We start from the raw sequence: 16,333 nt of genomic DNA on the forward strand, positions 1-16,333 counted from the left end.
CATTTAATTGAGAGGGAGCCTTAGAGCATCATTTGCTTCAGATTTGATGGTTAATCACAAGACGTGGTGAGTTAAATGCTTCATTAATACATCAGTGCAGAAACCCACTGTGTTTTGAAAATTTCCAGTAGAGGTAGGTTGAATATTAGTGAACATTTTCTCAGGCTCTTGAGGATTCTGTTCATCTCTCTCATGTGACTCCAAGAGTCCCATAGAAAAAGCCATCAATCCTGATTCAAAAGAGGCTTAATTTAAATAAAATATGGCAGAAAATTTCTCATACACAATGATATTTTAAATTACAAAATTAACAAAATCTGTACAATTTATCATGCATTTTCTAGGTTGTAATTTATTTTAATAAGAAAAGATATTCCAAGGTTGTATTACAGAAATATGTGTGGTATTTGGAATATGTGACTCTCTAGGTTGATGCTTACATTTCAATTTTTAAATTATTTGTTTTGCATTTAATTCAGGTAGATGAAACCAAAATTTTCTAAAAAGCACCTTTATCACCAGATATTCCTTATACCTAATTATGCTGAAAAATTTTGAAAATAATTTAAAATTTTTAAAAGCTATCTTGTATTTTATTTCAATTCAACAAATACCATAGATACCTTACTTAAAATTTTTGATTATGATATGAAAATAAACCATCTGTACTTTCATGAAGCATTGAAACCAAAGGGGATAAGCAAGACATGGGTAAATAAAAATTTTGACATTAACTTTTCTTAAGTCCCATTACCATGCAGATTTGATATACAGCTGGAGATGTGCACATTTACTTTAATTCATTTAAAATTCATTCATATTGACTTCATTCTATTGTATTACAATATGCACCACCAAGAAAGAAACCATTTTTATCACACTCATTTCAGAAACCTTGAATCAAAAGAATCAGGATCTGAGAAAGATATGGATAGATGATGAGATATGGATATCTCATATCCATGGACAGATTGATATGATATAGATGGATAGATTGATGAGAGTGTTTCAGAAATTCATGGAAAATGAAATTAAAAGATAAGTTTAGTTTGGGGCAAAAAGCTTTTCAAGTCTAAGCATAATTTTTTCATTAGACATATTTTTCTTGAAACTTTTGGAAGACCCCTTAAATGCATGGCCTTACCATGTTTTTGCACCAAAATAAACTTATTTTGTTTTTGTTTTACACAAGCTTTGTGAAGCACCCATGTAATGGAAACCAACTACAAATACTGAGCTCTGCCTTTGAAAACAATTAAAAACTAAAAATGAAGTGACAGGAAAATTTTAACATTTACCAGATAATTCAAACTAGGGATAGATTCAATATATCAAAAAGAAAAAGTCACTTCTTTTATGAACAAAGTATTAGAAAAGGAAAAGAAAATAAAGACAGGATGACAGCAAAGAGATGTATATGAAAACAGTAAGACAATTGGTGTGGCCAAAGTGAAATTTTCCAAGATTAAAGGTTGGAAATATCAAGTAAAACACAAAAGTACTGAGAGAAAATACACAAGATTATTTTATTTATTTATTTATTTTTTTGACAGGCAGAGTGGACAGTGAGAGAGAGAGACAGAGAGAAAGGTCTTCCTTTGCCATTGGTTCACCCTTCAATGGCCGCCGCGGTCGGCGCGCTGCGGCCAGCGCACCGCGCTGATCCGATGGCAGGAGCCAGGAGCCAGGTGCTTTTCCTGATCTCCCATGGGGTGCAGGGCCCAAGCACCTGGGCCATCCTCCACTGCACTCCCTGGCCACAGCAGAGGGCTGGCCTGGAAGAGGGGCAACCGGGACAGAATCCGGCGCCCCGACCGGGACTAGAACCCGGTGTGCCGGCGCCGCTAGGCGGAGGATTAGCCTAGTGAGCCGCGGCGCCGGCCATAAGATTATTTCAATAGTCTTGACTTCAGGAAAGGTCTTCCTAAAACTTATAAAAACTGAGAAATCATTCAGCAGAGAACTGGGAGGTAAAACTTCTGCTTTATTTTCCTTGCTCATTAACACATAGAATTGTGTGCATTTATGGGTTACCTTGGGAAGTTTTGGTGAGTGTTGTGTGATGATAAGATGACGGTAACTGCATCTGTCCCATAAAATGCTGTGCTGAACATAATCAAAAATCCTTTCTTCTAACTGTCTGAATTATATAATTTATTGTCATAATCTATTGTCACTCTGTTTTATGACGAAACTCCAGAACTATTTCTCCTGTCTAACCAGTACCCACTGAACAACCTTTCCCTATCCATTCCACCCACTAATATTCTGTCTATCCTCTGGTAACTACTCTTCCAATCCCTACATCCACACAATTCATGTCTTCAGATTCCAGACAAGGGAGATCAGGCAGTCAAAGGAGAATTTCATGAGTTTCTCAGTATGGACTGATAGCTGGAACTATAAGTGCCCCGAAGTTTTAACAGGCACCATTCTTATTCATATCCAGGGAATGTTCAAAGGCTTATGTTTATGTTGGCAGAGGTGAATTACGAAAGAGATGAATATCTTCAACACAAAGGTAGTAACTTTAGGGTACATTTATCATCAAAGGAATAAATTAGTGGATTCAAATATGGAACTGCACTTCAAGGGCCCCAGCCACCTACTTAGGAGCAGCTAAATTTACAGGATCCTGTCTACCATGGAATGAAGCCATTTGTCACGACTACACTAAATATGTGTTATAGCATTGGGATTTTCCTTTTCTTCCCATGATGCCTTTGTAAGTAGCCACGTCAACTGACTGACTAAATGCACTATAATGAAATCTCAACAGACTGCTCTGTCCTTAAGGGCACATTTAACAGAGACAAAAGTAAGATGGTGAGTTGATGTCCCTGAAATTAGATACCAGCTCACATATTTCTTCATGGAAATGCAACTGGTCAAGTATAACACTGAAGTACCATACTAGAGAATCATGGAGTCAGTGGGAGCTCATAAATGCTACATTATATCCAACAGCCTAATATAGGCACCAAGTGACATGGTGCTGTTTTTCCCATGTCAGAATTCACGGCTAAAAGGTAAAGCTTGAGTGATGAAGCTTACGGTTTTATTTAAAAACCACCATGATAGCCACTTGTATGTGACAACTTGGCTGGGCTGCAAGGTGACCAGACATGTGACCAAACATATTTTGGTTGTTTCTAGGAGAGTATTCTTAGATGGGAATATAGAGTATATTTAGAGAAGACTGAGTCAGGCCGATTGTCTCCAGTAATACGAGTGGGTCTTATCCAGTTAAAGGTCTGATTGGAACAAAAGGCTGACTTGGACCTTTCCCTGAATAACAGAGAATTCTCCAGCATATTAGAACATCAACTCTTCTTGGTCATAGAGAGACATGTGGGCTTTCACTTTCAAGCCAGGAAATTTGCACTTTAAGTGTGCAAATTTTGGACTTGCCAACCTATAACAGCTCTCTTTCTCTATCTTGCTTTCCTTTCTCTCTCCTTTAAATGTGCATATATATATATACACACACACATATATATAATCAATGTATTTTTATATATATTATCTCTATAAGTACATATTACATGCATGTGTGTGTGTATAAATGATATTTACTAATTGGTTCTGTTCGGCTATTTAGCATTGATTAATATATCCATTTGCAAACATTGCTTCCCATCCCTCTGGTTTTGAGCCCATACAGTTTAGAAGTTTAAAACCAAAAAGAGAAACCTGCTATTATGGAAGACAGTATTCTTGGAATCATATCTTCATGAAATCTGTTATATATATTAATAAATTTTGAAAAGTAGTAAAAAATTTAAAATCAGGGCTGGCGCTGTGGTGTAATAGGCTAATGCTGTGCCTGTGAGCGCTGGTTTGTGTCCTGGCTGCTCTTCTTCTGACCCAACTCCTGGCTTACGGCCTGGGAAAGAAGTGGAGGATAGCTCAAGTGCTTAATTAGGCCCCTGCACCTGCATGGGAGACTCTGAAGAAGATCCTATCTTCTGGCTTTGGATCAGCCCAGTTTTGGCCATTGTGGCCATTTGAGGAGTGAACAAGAGGATGGAAGACCTTTCTCTCTATCTCTTCCTCTGTCTGTAACTCTGCCTCTCAAATACATAAATAAAAATATTTTTAAAAATGTAAAGTGGTAAATTAAAAAAAAGTTCTCAATGAATGAGAAGCTGAAACTGCTATCTGGGCATTTTGAGGTTCTTCATGCCACTTGAACAAACAGGCAAAAATTATGTTTACATCTGATTACCAAAAAAGTAATTGGTTTGATGATATAAAATGGAAACAGACACCATTAGGAGAATCTGAACTCCTATCATTAATTTAGTTAGTATTTTCTAGGTTGACTAGGGTAATTAGCAACCCACAATCTTGATACTATATCCTAATAGAGTTTTTTAGATCATTCATTCTATAGAGATCATAGGTAACTCAGGGCTTCTCTTCCTGCCTTCAATTTATGATGCAAGATTTTGAGACAGACTAGCACTGCTAGTCATTATGGTTAAGGAAAAGAAAATGTTGAAAATATACTTCTGCCCAGAGACCAGTGCTAGACCTAGGGTGAGAGGAAGTATAATAAAATCAAGTACCTGGGAGACTTGGAAATCCTTAGTAGATGCACTGATGTACATATCAGTGAAGGTAAATGAGAGACAAATTCTGCACTAACAATGCTACCAAAGTCTCAGATCTACCACCTAAGAACACTTCTGTCACTTCACCAAACATTTCCAGCTGGCTGACATACAGGCAGGAGACATATCCTAAGTTCCAGGTGTAACTTCCAACCAGCTGTAGAACCAGGATTACAGATTTCCATGTGTGTCATCCTTTTTATTACTAGAAACATAGTTTAATTAATTCATATTGTAATTAAATGTGAAGCTTTCTCCTTACATTTTTGTATATTGAGACTCTATGGATGAAGAGGAAATAGAAGGCCATACCAAAGATTTTAGAAACCCAGGGCATGAAGATGAACAAACTGCATTAAATTGTGGGTTGTCTACACTGTCGGAAGTCAGGAGTTGTGTTTCAGCTATGTTTAATAGTAGCAGTATGTTGACCACCATAACTTTTCTCATTTTACATGTTCTTTATGGAAGGGATATTGGTCAACCCAGCTGTAGGACTGTACAGTATGGACACCTGTGGTTAAATCCTATCAAGAATTAACCTTTTGTCTTCAGGGTATAGAAGTGACATTGGCTTTGAGGAAACAAACCACTGGACTGTCAGTCAACATGTCCCAGCCAGCTGGGACTGTAGCATGAGGGAAAAAAGGTGGACCAGGGGATATGTTTGTTCTGAGATCTGAAATGTGAGGAGTGAAACAAGAACATCCACTATTACTGCACTCAACTGTAGTCGCAAAGGACTTCACCCTCTTATATCTGCTACTCTGATTTCTCAAATTGTCCTGATTTCTGTGTTTTCTGAAAAATCATTCTTCATTTTTTCACTAATTCAATGAACAATCTCATAAGTTTCCAACAAAGTACATTTGGGAAGATAAGCTAGATTTCATTTCTGTCACAGGAAAATAAATTCATATCATGTTTACATTTACAATTGATTGGATACATGCAAATAAAAATGGCAAGGATATATTTCCATCAATCACAATGGACAAAAGTAGAACTGAAGACAGGCAATTTGAGGGAAGTTGCTGGAGAGCAGCATTTTGTACTGTTGCTGTGGTTATAGTTTTATATGAATTTTTGGATAGCTATTTGGTGGAACCTGACACAATTATAATTTAAAAATATAGCAACTACAGCAACTTAGTCTATGAAAATATTTGGAAAATTTTTGAAAATAACCCAGATGAATTGACAAGAGTTTTTAGCATATTGGATAATTAAAAAGCACCATATAATTTCCATCAATAATGGAATAGTTATGAAAATTTTTAGAATACCATGCGGCTTTTATAGATCATGAACTGATCAGTATCTACTAAAATGGAACAATGTCATCATGTTTTTGGGTTAAAGATGCAAGTCTACATTCTAAATTATGTAAAAATCATTTACTTATCTATCCAACACACATGTGTCTAGATATCAATATGTGATACACAATTACTTTATGTGTATATATTAGATCATTTGGGAAGATATGCCTAAACAGAGGTGATTCCTAGGTGGAACACTGACTGAAAGAAGTCTTTATCTAAATTCTCAAAAATATTTAGTGTGTACTTTCTGCAACAACAAAAAAAGATAGATAATGATAGATAATATATATAGATAGGTATAGATAGATAATGATCTCCAGTTCCATCGATTTTGTGAAATAAGCCAGACACAGAAAGACAACTATTGCATGTTTTCTCTTATATATGGAAGTTAATATAGAGTATAAAAACCATGTCCATATCCTATTACTTGGTCTATAGATAGTTAAAAATATTGTCTACATTAAATTTTATGGTCTACATGAAAATATATATCCTTCTTCTTTCACTTAATGCTTATTATGAATCCCACATTATGTGATTTAAAAAATCTCCATTTTCAAGAAAAGAAATAGTATATATGTGTATATATCTATATCTATCTATCTCTATATATATATCTAATATGAATTGTTAAATCTTAAACAGAATTTTAAAAATGCCTCCAGGAACACAAAGAAAAAAGGGAATATCACGCTGTACAGCATAAATATTTATAATTATTTTGAATAAAATATTTTTAGTAAAAAACAAAAATAGAATAGAGGTAAAAGGATGCCTAAAATTGGAAGAATAGAAGTAAACATGCAGATATTTCTAAAGAATGGCACAAAAAAAATGAAAAGAGACATCAAAGCTAAAATCAGCATTATCGCTGTCTATTCACATTAAACCCCAAACTAGTTATGCTATTATTAATTATTAATTACTATTAGAAATACTATTGATAAATAGTAACCCTGACTGAGGATATACCATGGGGAAAGCCCTTTGCTCTTTGCGTCACAGGCATTCGTCAATGGAACGTCAGCCTGTCTTATGAGGCAAGAACTATGTGTAACCATACGGAAACACGAGACACATAGAGGTTAAGTTATCAAGCTGGTGTTTAGTAGACCAAGAGACCTGTTTGCTCATGAAGTAAGAGGCATTGTGGATTTACATGGTGAGGTGGATCTACAGGTGTTTTGAAATGGCTAAGCTTTTGAATGCAACATTTCTTAATCCTACAGAATAAGAGCTGCCCCTTTGAAGTCCACAGAATAACAAAGGGCAAGGAAAAGAGCCCTCCTGAAGCTGAGCTCTGAGCACCTATCTAGACTGCATGTGAACTTGGCTTCATCTGCACGGGGGCTTTCTGCCTGTGGCTCACTCAGGCAATGGGCTGCACATGCTCCTGTGGATTCTGCCATTGGAAGCCGACCCAGGCAGGGTTCTGAATGAAACCCCCGGTGGCAAGCCCTCCTTCTGCAGCTGGGGACAACCACTGGCCACTGCGTGGGCTTTGGAAACTCAGCCCTGACTGCAGGCAGCAAGGGAGTAGAAGAAAGGGATGAATGAAATGTGGAAACCTATGCTAAATAATTGTACTTCATGAATATTTATTTCATATAGGGCACAGAGGTCTCAATTTTATTCTGAGTTTTTACAAGAGTACAAATTCCAGACTGTCTCTAATCGCTGAGAGGGACCTGTCATGCTCACTTGAAATCATACTTTTTATTTGAAGAAGCATGCATAAAGTTTTTTAGGACTTCCTGTCCCTGCAGTGCTCTCTGGCCTACCCTCATGTCCATGGAGAGAAAGGCGGTCAGTGGAAAAAGGAGGCACTCCGGAATTAACCAGGCCAAATGAGTGACAGTTTGTTTCTGTGCATGTTTATGACATCAAAAGCATATGGTTTATGCTTTTAAAAATTTTTATCTCGCTACATCTTATCTATCAGTGATAAAGTATGAGAGTAACATTCATTCCACTTTGTAAGTAGTAAATGAAAAAATCATATTACGGTTTCTATTCTTTGCTAACTAGATTTCCCTTTACTCTTCAGCAAATCTATATTTTAGATTAATAAGTAAAACAAAGGAGGGAAGTTCTTCAAACCTCTGATTTAGTACTTTAAGCACTTTGTGTCTGTGTGTGTGTTGTATTACTGAGTGGTACTTGCATTGTTCCCCATTGTTTCCAAAGAAGGGAAATGTGTTTGAAATGAACTGTTGGCTAATTGGAAAGACAGAGTCTGCATTGTTTTATCGTATGTTGTTGACATTCAATTTATTTTATATACTGATCTGGCTGCTGCATTAAAATAAGATTATTTCTAAATACATCAGGCTGCTGATTTAATTAGCTGCTATTAAGTGAGTTAATAGTAATGATATTATCCTTGGACTTACCCTGGCATCGGTCCATTTCCAGCAAGACTGTAAACCTGACGAGGATTTAGTAGATACTGGAATTTTCTGTAAATTCTATAAAGGTAAAAATATGGAAAACCAGGAAATTTAGTGATATCTAATATTTTTAAGTAAATCAAATTTCCTTAGTTTTATACTTATGAGGGTACTTCAAAATTTCCTGGATAAATGGAATGAAAAGATAAGTTTATATTAGTACCAACAATTACTGAAATCTGTGCATGTTCTTATATATTTAATAGTTCAACAGCAACCAATGGTTCTTTTGGGAAAAAAAAAGATATTAGTAGCAATATTTTATGTTAGAAATAATGTAATGCTTGCATTCTAAGTATACATATTCATTGAGTATATTCTCTAATCTGTTTTTGAACATGATTTAACCAATTATATTTCAAATAAATATTTGTAAATATTTCAGTGTAAAATTAGATATCATCTCTCAACAGATTCTTGCAAATAGATCCTACTTTCTGTAGAACTCAATATTAGGTTACTGAGCCAATCGAACAGATAGTGAAAATATCTCGTTGGAATATATTACGTTGGAATTGTACACATCAGATGAGTTAATGGAGCCTCACCTAGTCTAATCATTTCACATAAGCAACTATCTCCAGCAATCAGTCCACAAAATTCTCAAAGGCCCAACAGGCACATAGCAAGGATTCATTCTTTTCCTGAAGTAAATCAATCTTTGTATCACAAATGCAACAAAAATGTGTCTCAGTACATATATATCCCATATGGTGGACATTCTCAGACAAAACATTAAAAGTGAAGGGATATATTTAGTTTTTTTTAAATTAGTTTGCATGTACATGCAAACATTACTGTATATTTTATGAACACATTCATATATTTGCTGATGGAAATTCTCCAAATTCACTTTGTAGTATCTTCTTACATAAACTCACCTCTAAGTCTGCAATGAACCCCGCACTTGACTTATATTATCTTAGAGTCGTCCTCAGTACTCTCTTTTCTCTGGCACCTACACCCCATTACTGGACAACCTGTGCTTTGTACTGATTAATGTCCATCAAACCTGGCTATTTTATCTCACTGCCTTACAGCAGGCCTGAAAACTCTTCACCAGCCAGCTCTATCCAATCTTGACGATCCAGCCCTGCTCTATACTGCTATTTAAGTGCAGTTGCACAAAAGTTCCTGCTGCTGTCAAGTTATTCACAAGAGAAAATTCAAACATCTTCTCAACACGGCCACAGGGCATCTCAGCTTTCACCTGGAAAAACTCCTCCAGGCTGACACCTTGCCCGTCTCAAATCTGTCTTTGTCCTTCCTTCCTCTGGCAAACATCTATTTGTATCAGAACCAATACAAAAGCCGCCGTTTTCATGGATGGCTATTTCCTCCTCTGAACTTCCTTAGCATCTTTACTTTAAACATTTCTAGTTTAACACTGACCATATGGCATTGCAACATATCTGTTTAGAAGCCTGCCTCCCGGCATGCCTGTGTCTTGTTATCTTTTATCCCTGTGCCTAGCAGTTTGTATTGGCCCAGGAGTTGCTGTCTGGATGAGTGATATGTGAATACTTCTTCACACCTGTGGACCTGAATGGGAAACTTTGTTTTGAGTATAGAATTCGGTGACCTTTTCCAACATCTCTAACTGATCAAAGTCAAGAAGATGGCCAAAAACGATTGGAAAGGAAAATGCTGAGTTGTAACCCACAGTGAATGGTGCATGCTGGGAAATTTATGTTTTCTTCATAATAGATCTCCCTTCAAATGTATTTATGTTTCATTCAACTTTGAATGGTCCCAGTCAGTGTATAATAGGCAAAACCCAAGGGGGTGGGCATATCTGAATACTCAGAGGTGCCCTTTCTACCCACCAAATTTAATTTCCTTCTGTATGTTGTTTTTTTAACTTAGACAAAACTAAATGAAAGATCTCTGTGAGTGAGATCCCAGTGGAAAGAACAGGTCTTCAAAGAAGGAGGTACCTTTCTCTGAAGGGAGGAGAGAACCTCCACTTTGACTATGATCTTGTCTAAACAAGATAAGAGTCGGAGAACTCGAGGGGCTTCCATAGCCTTGGAAACTCATGACTGGTGCATAGGGAGATTACTGATGCCATAAACATGAGTGTCAATTTGTAAAGTCAACAACAGGAGTCACTGTGCACTTACTCCTCTTGTAGGATCTCTGTCCTTAATGTGCTGTACATTGAGGCTTAATGCTATAACGAGTACTCAAACAGTATATTTCATTTTGTGTTTCTATGGGGGTGCAAACTGTTGAAATCTTTACTTAATGTATACTAAACTGATCTTCTGTAAAAAAAAAAAAAAAAAGAAGAAATTATCAATTCCCAACTTGACTCTCACTGGGATTAAACATGACAATAGGTCTGATCTGATTTCATCATCATTTAAAAAATCATCTATTATTTTTCACTTTATGTTTCTGTGTGGGAGCAAACTGTTGAAATCTTTACTTAATGTATGCTAAACTGATCTTCTGTATATAAAGAGAATTGAAAATGAATCCTCATGTGAATGGAAGGGGAGAGGGAATGGGAAAGGGGAGGGTTGCGGGTGGGAGGGACGTTATGGGGGGGAAGCCATTGTAATCCATAAGCCGTACTTTGGAAATTTATATTCATTAAATAAAAGTTAAAAAAAAATGTGTCCTGTAACAAAAAAGAAGGCAGATTCCAGCTCAGGGCCATTCTACTTGATTAATATTATCTAATTTGAGGGGGATTTCTGTTCCTCTGAAAACATATTTTAATTCTTTTTCTCTCATGACTCCATTTGTCTCTAACTTCCAACATATATTTGTCTTATCTAATTATTTGGGAAGCACTTCTTGAGTTTTTTTTTTTTTTTCTCAAGTTACCTCAAATACACACAACTGACAGAGTTAAAGTCATCAAGAAGAAGTCATTTTAGTACGATTAAATTACTTACTATCTTGAATCTCTATAAGCAAGGCTGGTATTTTTTGTGATACCACATAGTGAAAAGTGCAGTTATTAAGCTATTATAAAAATAATTTCTATCATGTTGAGTAGAGAAGACAGAGACTTGTACATTAAGAAAAGGGAAAACATTTTTAAAAAGAAACAATTTCTTGTTGATAGAAAAATGAAGAATAGCCTTCCTTTTCTTGAAATAAGTTTAGAAGTTAAATGGTCAGGATGGAAGTTACTTTTCAAAATGTCATGATTTTTGATAACATTTCAACTTTGGCAAGCCACAGAGGAAACTTGTTTTCCTGTCATAGTGTTTGCCTGGGTGTCTTAATCCATTGGCCAATTTCTGGTTGGGATTAGGAAAGACATCTAGGAAGCACCTGGCCAGTTCAGCTGCACTTTTGTTCTGACTGTTCTTTTAAATAAGACGTGAGATTGACTCTTCAACGTGGTGAAGCTCATGTGTTCATTAAATATCATTATCTAATCCCTAATTTGTTACAAAGTGATATTTCATGTTACAGCTAGAATACTGAGATACATGACAATGCAGATGAAATAGACTGTACTTCTCCAGGAAGTATGGCATCATGTTCCCCAAAATCTACATGCAGAAAATTATCCCAATATATTTTGCCTAGAAGCTGTGTATAAATTCTGTCCCTTAGTGCTTATGATCATGAGGTAAATCCTTATGATTTACCTCAAATCACCTAGAAATACTTAGAGAACCCATTTTTATTCAACAGCGTTTATGAAGCCAGGTTGAATGGGAAGCTCTTTGCTAAGGGCTAGGGGTGACAGCTGGGGTAGCGCTCATGCTAGGAAACTAAGAATATTTACAGAAGTTCATTAGAAGAAAATTTCAGCTATAAAACGAAGAGCCATCATATCAATATATTTCGTGCAGATGCTAGCAACCTATAGTCAACATCAACATAGGTAACTTTTTAAACATTTAAAGGAGTAACATTTTAAACATTTTTCTATCTTAATTTTGGTCGATCTCAATGAATATCTGAGATAGAAAACAATGATAATTTTAAAGAACATACCGTTCTCCTTGCTTCCCACCACTTTTGGGGTTCACAAAAACTAAAAGTGGGTGAGTACCAGGAACAGGAGTGATCTGGAAAAAAATTGGGATATACATACAGACTATTAGGTGCATTTTGCACGTCATCTCCAAGTCACAAAACAGCAATTTGCGATTTCAAGAATGTGACATTTCCTTCTGTAAGGATTACCAACAGGAACATTCCCTCTGCAAATATGGGCAGAGTTAGCAAGGAACAGAGCAGACAGGAAGAGAGTTAGGAAGTGGAGTAAGGTTTGTAATACCTGTGGCACGAAAACAAGGATCAGGGTCTGTGGAACAACGCATAAACCAGCCACAAGAAAGATGTGAAGAATTTGAAGGGAAGCGACCAGATGCAAAGAAAGAGACCAGATCATAGACAAGCCCTCCTTTCACACAAGAGCCCTAACTCAGAGCTGCATGGTCTGAATGAAATCCATCTCACTAAACAGCGGTGAAGCACAAACTCTCTGAGATGGCATGAGGCTCCTTTCACCCGAGAGTCCCTGTCCACACCACCTTCCTTGGACACTTCCTTTCCTGGCGTGCTGAGTGCATACCCGCTAATCACATCGACACTTCCATTAAATATGGCCTCACTTTCACTTCCCAGGAGTTGACTGTGCAGGCGCTATGGGCCACGTGTTGCTTTCATCCCTACTGACTTTTCTGCAGAACAAGCAAGACATAGGGCCTATCTAGTAGCACTTAGACCCGTGTGGAGAAAATGTGCCATAAATTAAGAAATAAGCAGCTATACCTTTAGCGCTAAAACTTGCTAACAAGGGAAATAAAGTAGTAAAGCAATAAACTTATGCTGTCACTGGATAGAGTTGTCTTTAGGTCCAGCAGTGCAGGCTTGTATTTTACTGGACCTCAACGCTAGGAGGTAGACTTTTAAAATCAAAATATTCCTATTCACTATGCTACCATCTAAATACAGCTGGGTAAGAAGAATAAAAATAAAAAAAAATGCAGCATAAAGGATCCCTCTAAATATTAAGTTGAAAAGTTTTAGATCAATCTTCTTTTGGAAAATGGGCTCCAAGAATCCTGATGGTGGTCTTATTTCCTGTGTAGAAAGTAACCCTTAATATTTAATGAAACAATTAACAACAACCATTCCACCATATCACTCTCCTCCTTCCTGTCTGTTTAAACAATGTAAGTTAAAATGTTTTACCAACGTATTTTACTCCACCTCTGAAGCAAAATGTCATTCTTCTAATGAGTCTAGGCAGTGGGAAAATGTTAAAACCTTCACATTAGTGAAATAAGAAGGTGAAGATAGTCTTGAGTTTTTGACCCTACACCTTCTAGTTCTCATTACATCTATCATCTCACAGCCTGTGTAGTACTAGCCTTTGTAAAGAAGGCAATGGTTCTTTATCCCCAATTTTGTATCTAACTCAGCTGGGACAACTTCTGCAGGAACTTCCCAGTTTTCCCTTGAACCAGATGTGCACAACCAATGCACCTAAAGTTCCTAATAGTGTAAGTCCATTCTACTGCTACTGGATTGGAACTCATACCATGTCTACCCATGGTGGCTAAAATGAGGTTGTGGTGCAGCAGGGTAAGCCACTGCATGCAATGTTAGCATCCCATATGAGCTCTAGTTCAAGTTCTGGCTGCTCTACTTCTGATCCAGCTCCCTGCTAATGCACTTGGGAAAGCAGCAAAAGATGGTCCAGGTACTTGGGTTCCTGCCAACCATCTGGGAGACTTGAATGAATCTCCTGGTTCCTGGCTTTGGCTTGGCGCAGCCCTGGCCGTATCGGCCATCTGGGGAATGAACTAGTGTATGGAAGATCTCTCTCTGTGTCTCTCCTTCCCTCTAACAACGCCAACCCCACAACAGAATTCTTAGGTTTGAAAGCCAGAGACCTTCAGTACTCCATAGTCATTTTCAAGTCTAGTAAGTTAAAAATAACTAACTGTTTTGTTCAGTAATAGTCTTGATAAAAAGCAATGGCATTTTAGTGACTGATGCTGCTATTGGCACTCAATTCCCATATTCCTTTTCTTCCTGAGTTAAAGAACCCTGGGCAAAGATTTAATGTTCCCATCATATTTATACTTTAGAAGTTGCAGTTACTGCTTACAGAACGTGTGTGTGTGTGTGTGTGTGTGTGTAACTCGGTATCTCCTAAAGAAGTAGAAAAATGTGTTTTGATTCTATCTGATGAGATGTCACTGGAAGTCACTGTGGACAGAATTGTGTCCCCTGTAATTCTGATGTTAAAGCCCCAAGCCTCAGTGTAACTGTTAGCATTTGGGGATGGAGCCTCAGAGGATAACAGGGGTTAGACAAATACGTGAGGATGGGACATGCAGGATGGGATTGGCGCCCTACAAAAAGAAGAGCAGATGTATCTCTTCTCTTTTTCTCTTGGCATATAAAGTCAAGGTCACATAAGCGTTTGATGAGATGCTGGTCACTCACAGGCTAGGAGGAGACCTTGCTGGTCCCATCCAGCGTACAGTAATGTGTTTCATCAGCCCCGGTACACCAAGAGGGAACTATTCTGTAGGAACTCAAGGTAGATGCTCCAAAAGGAAGAATGAGGACCTCCAGCCTTCCTCCTGACACCTGCATGGAATCTGAAGATCACAAGCAGAAGCAACCATGCTTAACTAGAAAGTGACCTTGAAGATGCCACAGTGAGGACAGGAAACAGAAGGATGGCACTGCCACTGCTGGTGAAGACAGGGGGTTGTCTTTCCAGATATCCTACTTGTAAACCTCATTAACCAGAGACAAATCTGTGACTGTCTTATTCAAGGCACTGTTATGGTTTGTTGGGTACTTACTTTTGCTATTTCCTTGGTACATTCTATAAAATCTGATTGTATTTAATGGACAGACAAATGCCCAGGGGGCTCAGAATCGGATACTGATAGAATCAGGCACAAGGAGACATTTTATCTTTCACCTAAGTTGTTGATGTCCACAGTCCCTAAGCAACCTGATCACAAGCCCCAGAATAGACTCTGTATATTAGTTTATGTTGTACTCCCTCATTATTGAATATGGGCATACTCATTTACAATCAATCCCTTTCCAAATTAGATAGTCTCAGATAAAGAAAACATGTAGGTACTAACAGATACAATTTTTTAAGTTAGTTAATTCAATCTGACAATTTGATATCAGAGAGGTCACTCAGGTAAGAACTAATTTCCCTCTTCTTTACAGAATTTGGTTGGGAGAGGATTTGTATTGTAAGTCAAATCATATTTACTGGATAAATGAACAGAAAACAATTACATATTTTTGAAACTTAGCATCTCTGACTTCAGTAAATAAAGCTTTCTGGAAATGTTCCACAATAACGTTTTTGCAGTTTTACATTGATATTTCTATATATTTAGGCAATCTCAAAATTTCAGTAATGTTACAAGGCCTGCCCAAAGATCTTTTCCTGTGTACTACTTGAAAGCAAACAGCCAGATTTATGCTCCTACAATCTCATTTAGTTTAGTATTGCCTACCCACCAAAAGCATTCTCTTACAAAATACAACACCACCATCTAAACCTGGGAAATGATTCTGGGTTAATTTCTTTTCTTTAAAAGATTGGGACAACAGCTGAAACTCGAATGAGATCTGAATATCAGAGAGTAGTCATGTATCAATGTTTTGTCAATTTTACTAATTCTCTCGTGGGCTCTATCTAATCTATTCTTCAACATGATCAGTTCTGAGTTTTATTTTCATATACAAAGTTTGAAACAAGATGTAGAAGTCAGAAGATACTTTAATAACTATTTGATTGTCATCCAGAAATGTTATACATTTTGTGGGGTTGGAGGCAAAAGAATAAAACACAAAAATATCCAAAATTCTGCCACCATGAAACTATTGTTTCTTGGAAGTACACATACAAAAAGCATTTGTGACCATCTTAAGTAGAACATCATACATAAGAGATGATATGCTAGCTGCT

At 37.0% G+C, this 16,333-nt stretch overlaps 1 protein-coding gene across 16 annotated transcripts in view; it reads right to left on the minus strand.

The window, feature by feature from the left end:
- Positions 1-16,333, minus strand: part of DGKB (diacylglycerol kinase beta) — a 773,939-nt gene that overhangs the window by 450,612 nt on the left and 306,994 nt on the right. For all 16 annotated transcript variants that reach the window (XR_011382945.1, XM_051832536.2, XM_070059385.1 and 13 more), the window contains 2 exons: positions 12,361-12,434; positions 8,338-8,412 (listed from right to left, as the gene is read on the minus strand). Coding sequence is in view for 15 of the 16 variants with exons in the window: in XM_051832536.2 (XP_051688496.2) it covers positions 8,338-8,412; positions 12,361-12,434 (149 nt within the window). In the remaining variant the exon portion in view is untranslated. The remainder of the gene's footprint in view (positions 1-8,337; positions 8,413-12,360; positions 12,435-16,333) is intronic.

This window comes from Oryctolagus cuniculus, chromosome 16, assembly GCF_964237555.1.
Source record: "Oryctolagus cuniculus chromosome 16, mOryCun1.1, whole genome shotgun sequence".
Classification (NCBI taxonomy): domain Eukaryota; kingdom Metazoa; phylum Chordata; class Mammalia; order Lagomorpha; family Leporidae; genus Oryctolagus; species Oryctolagus cuniculus.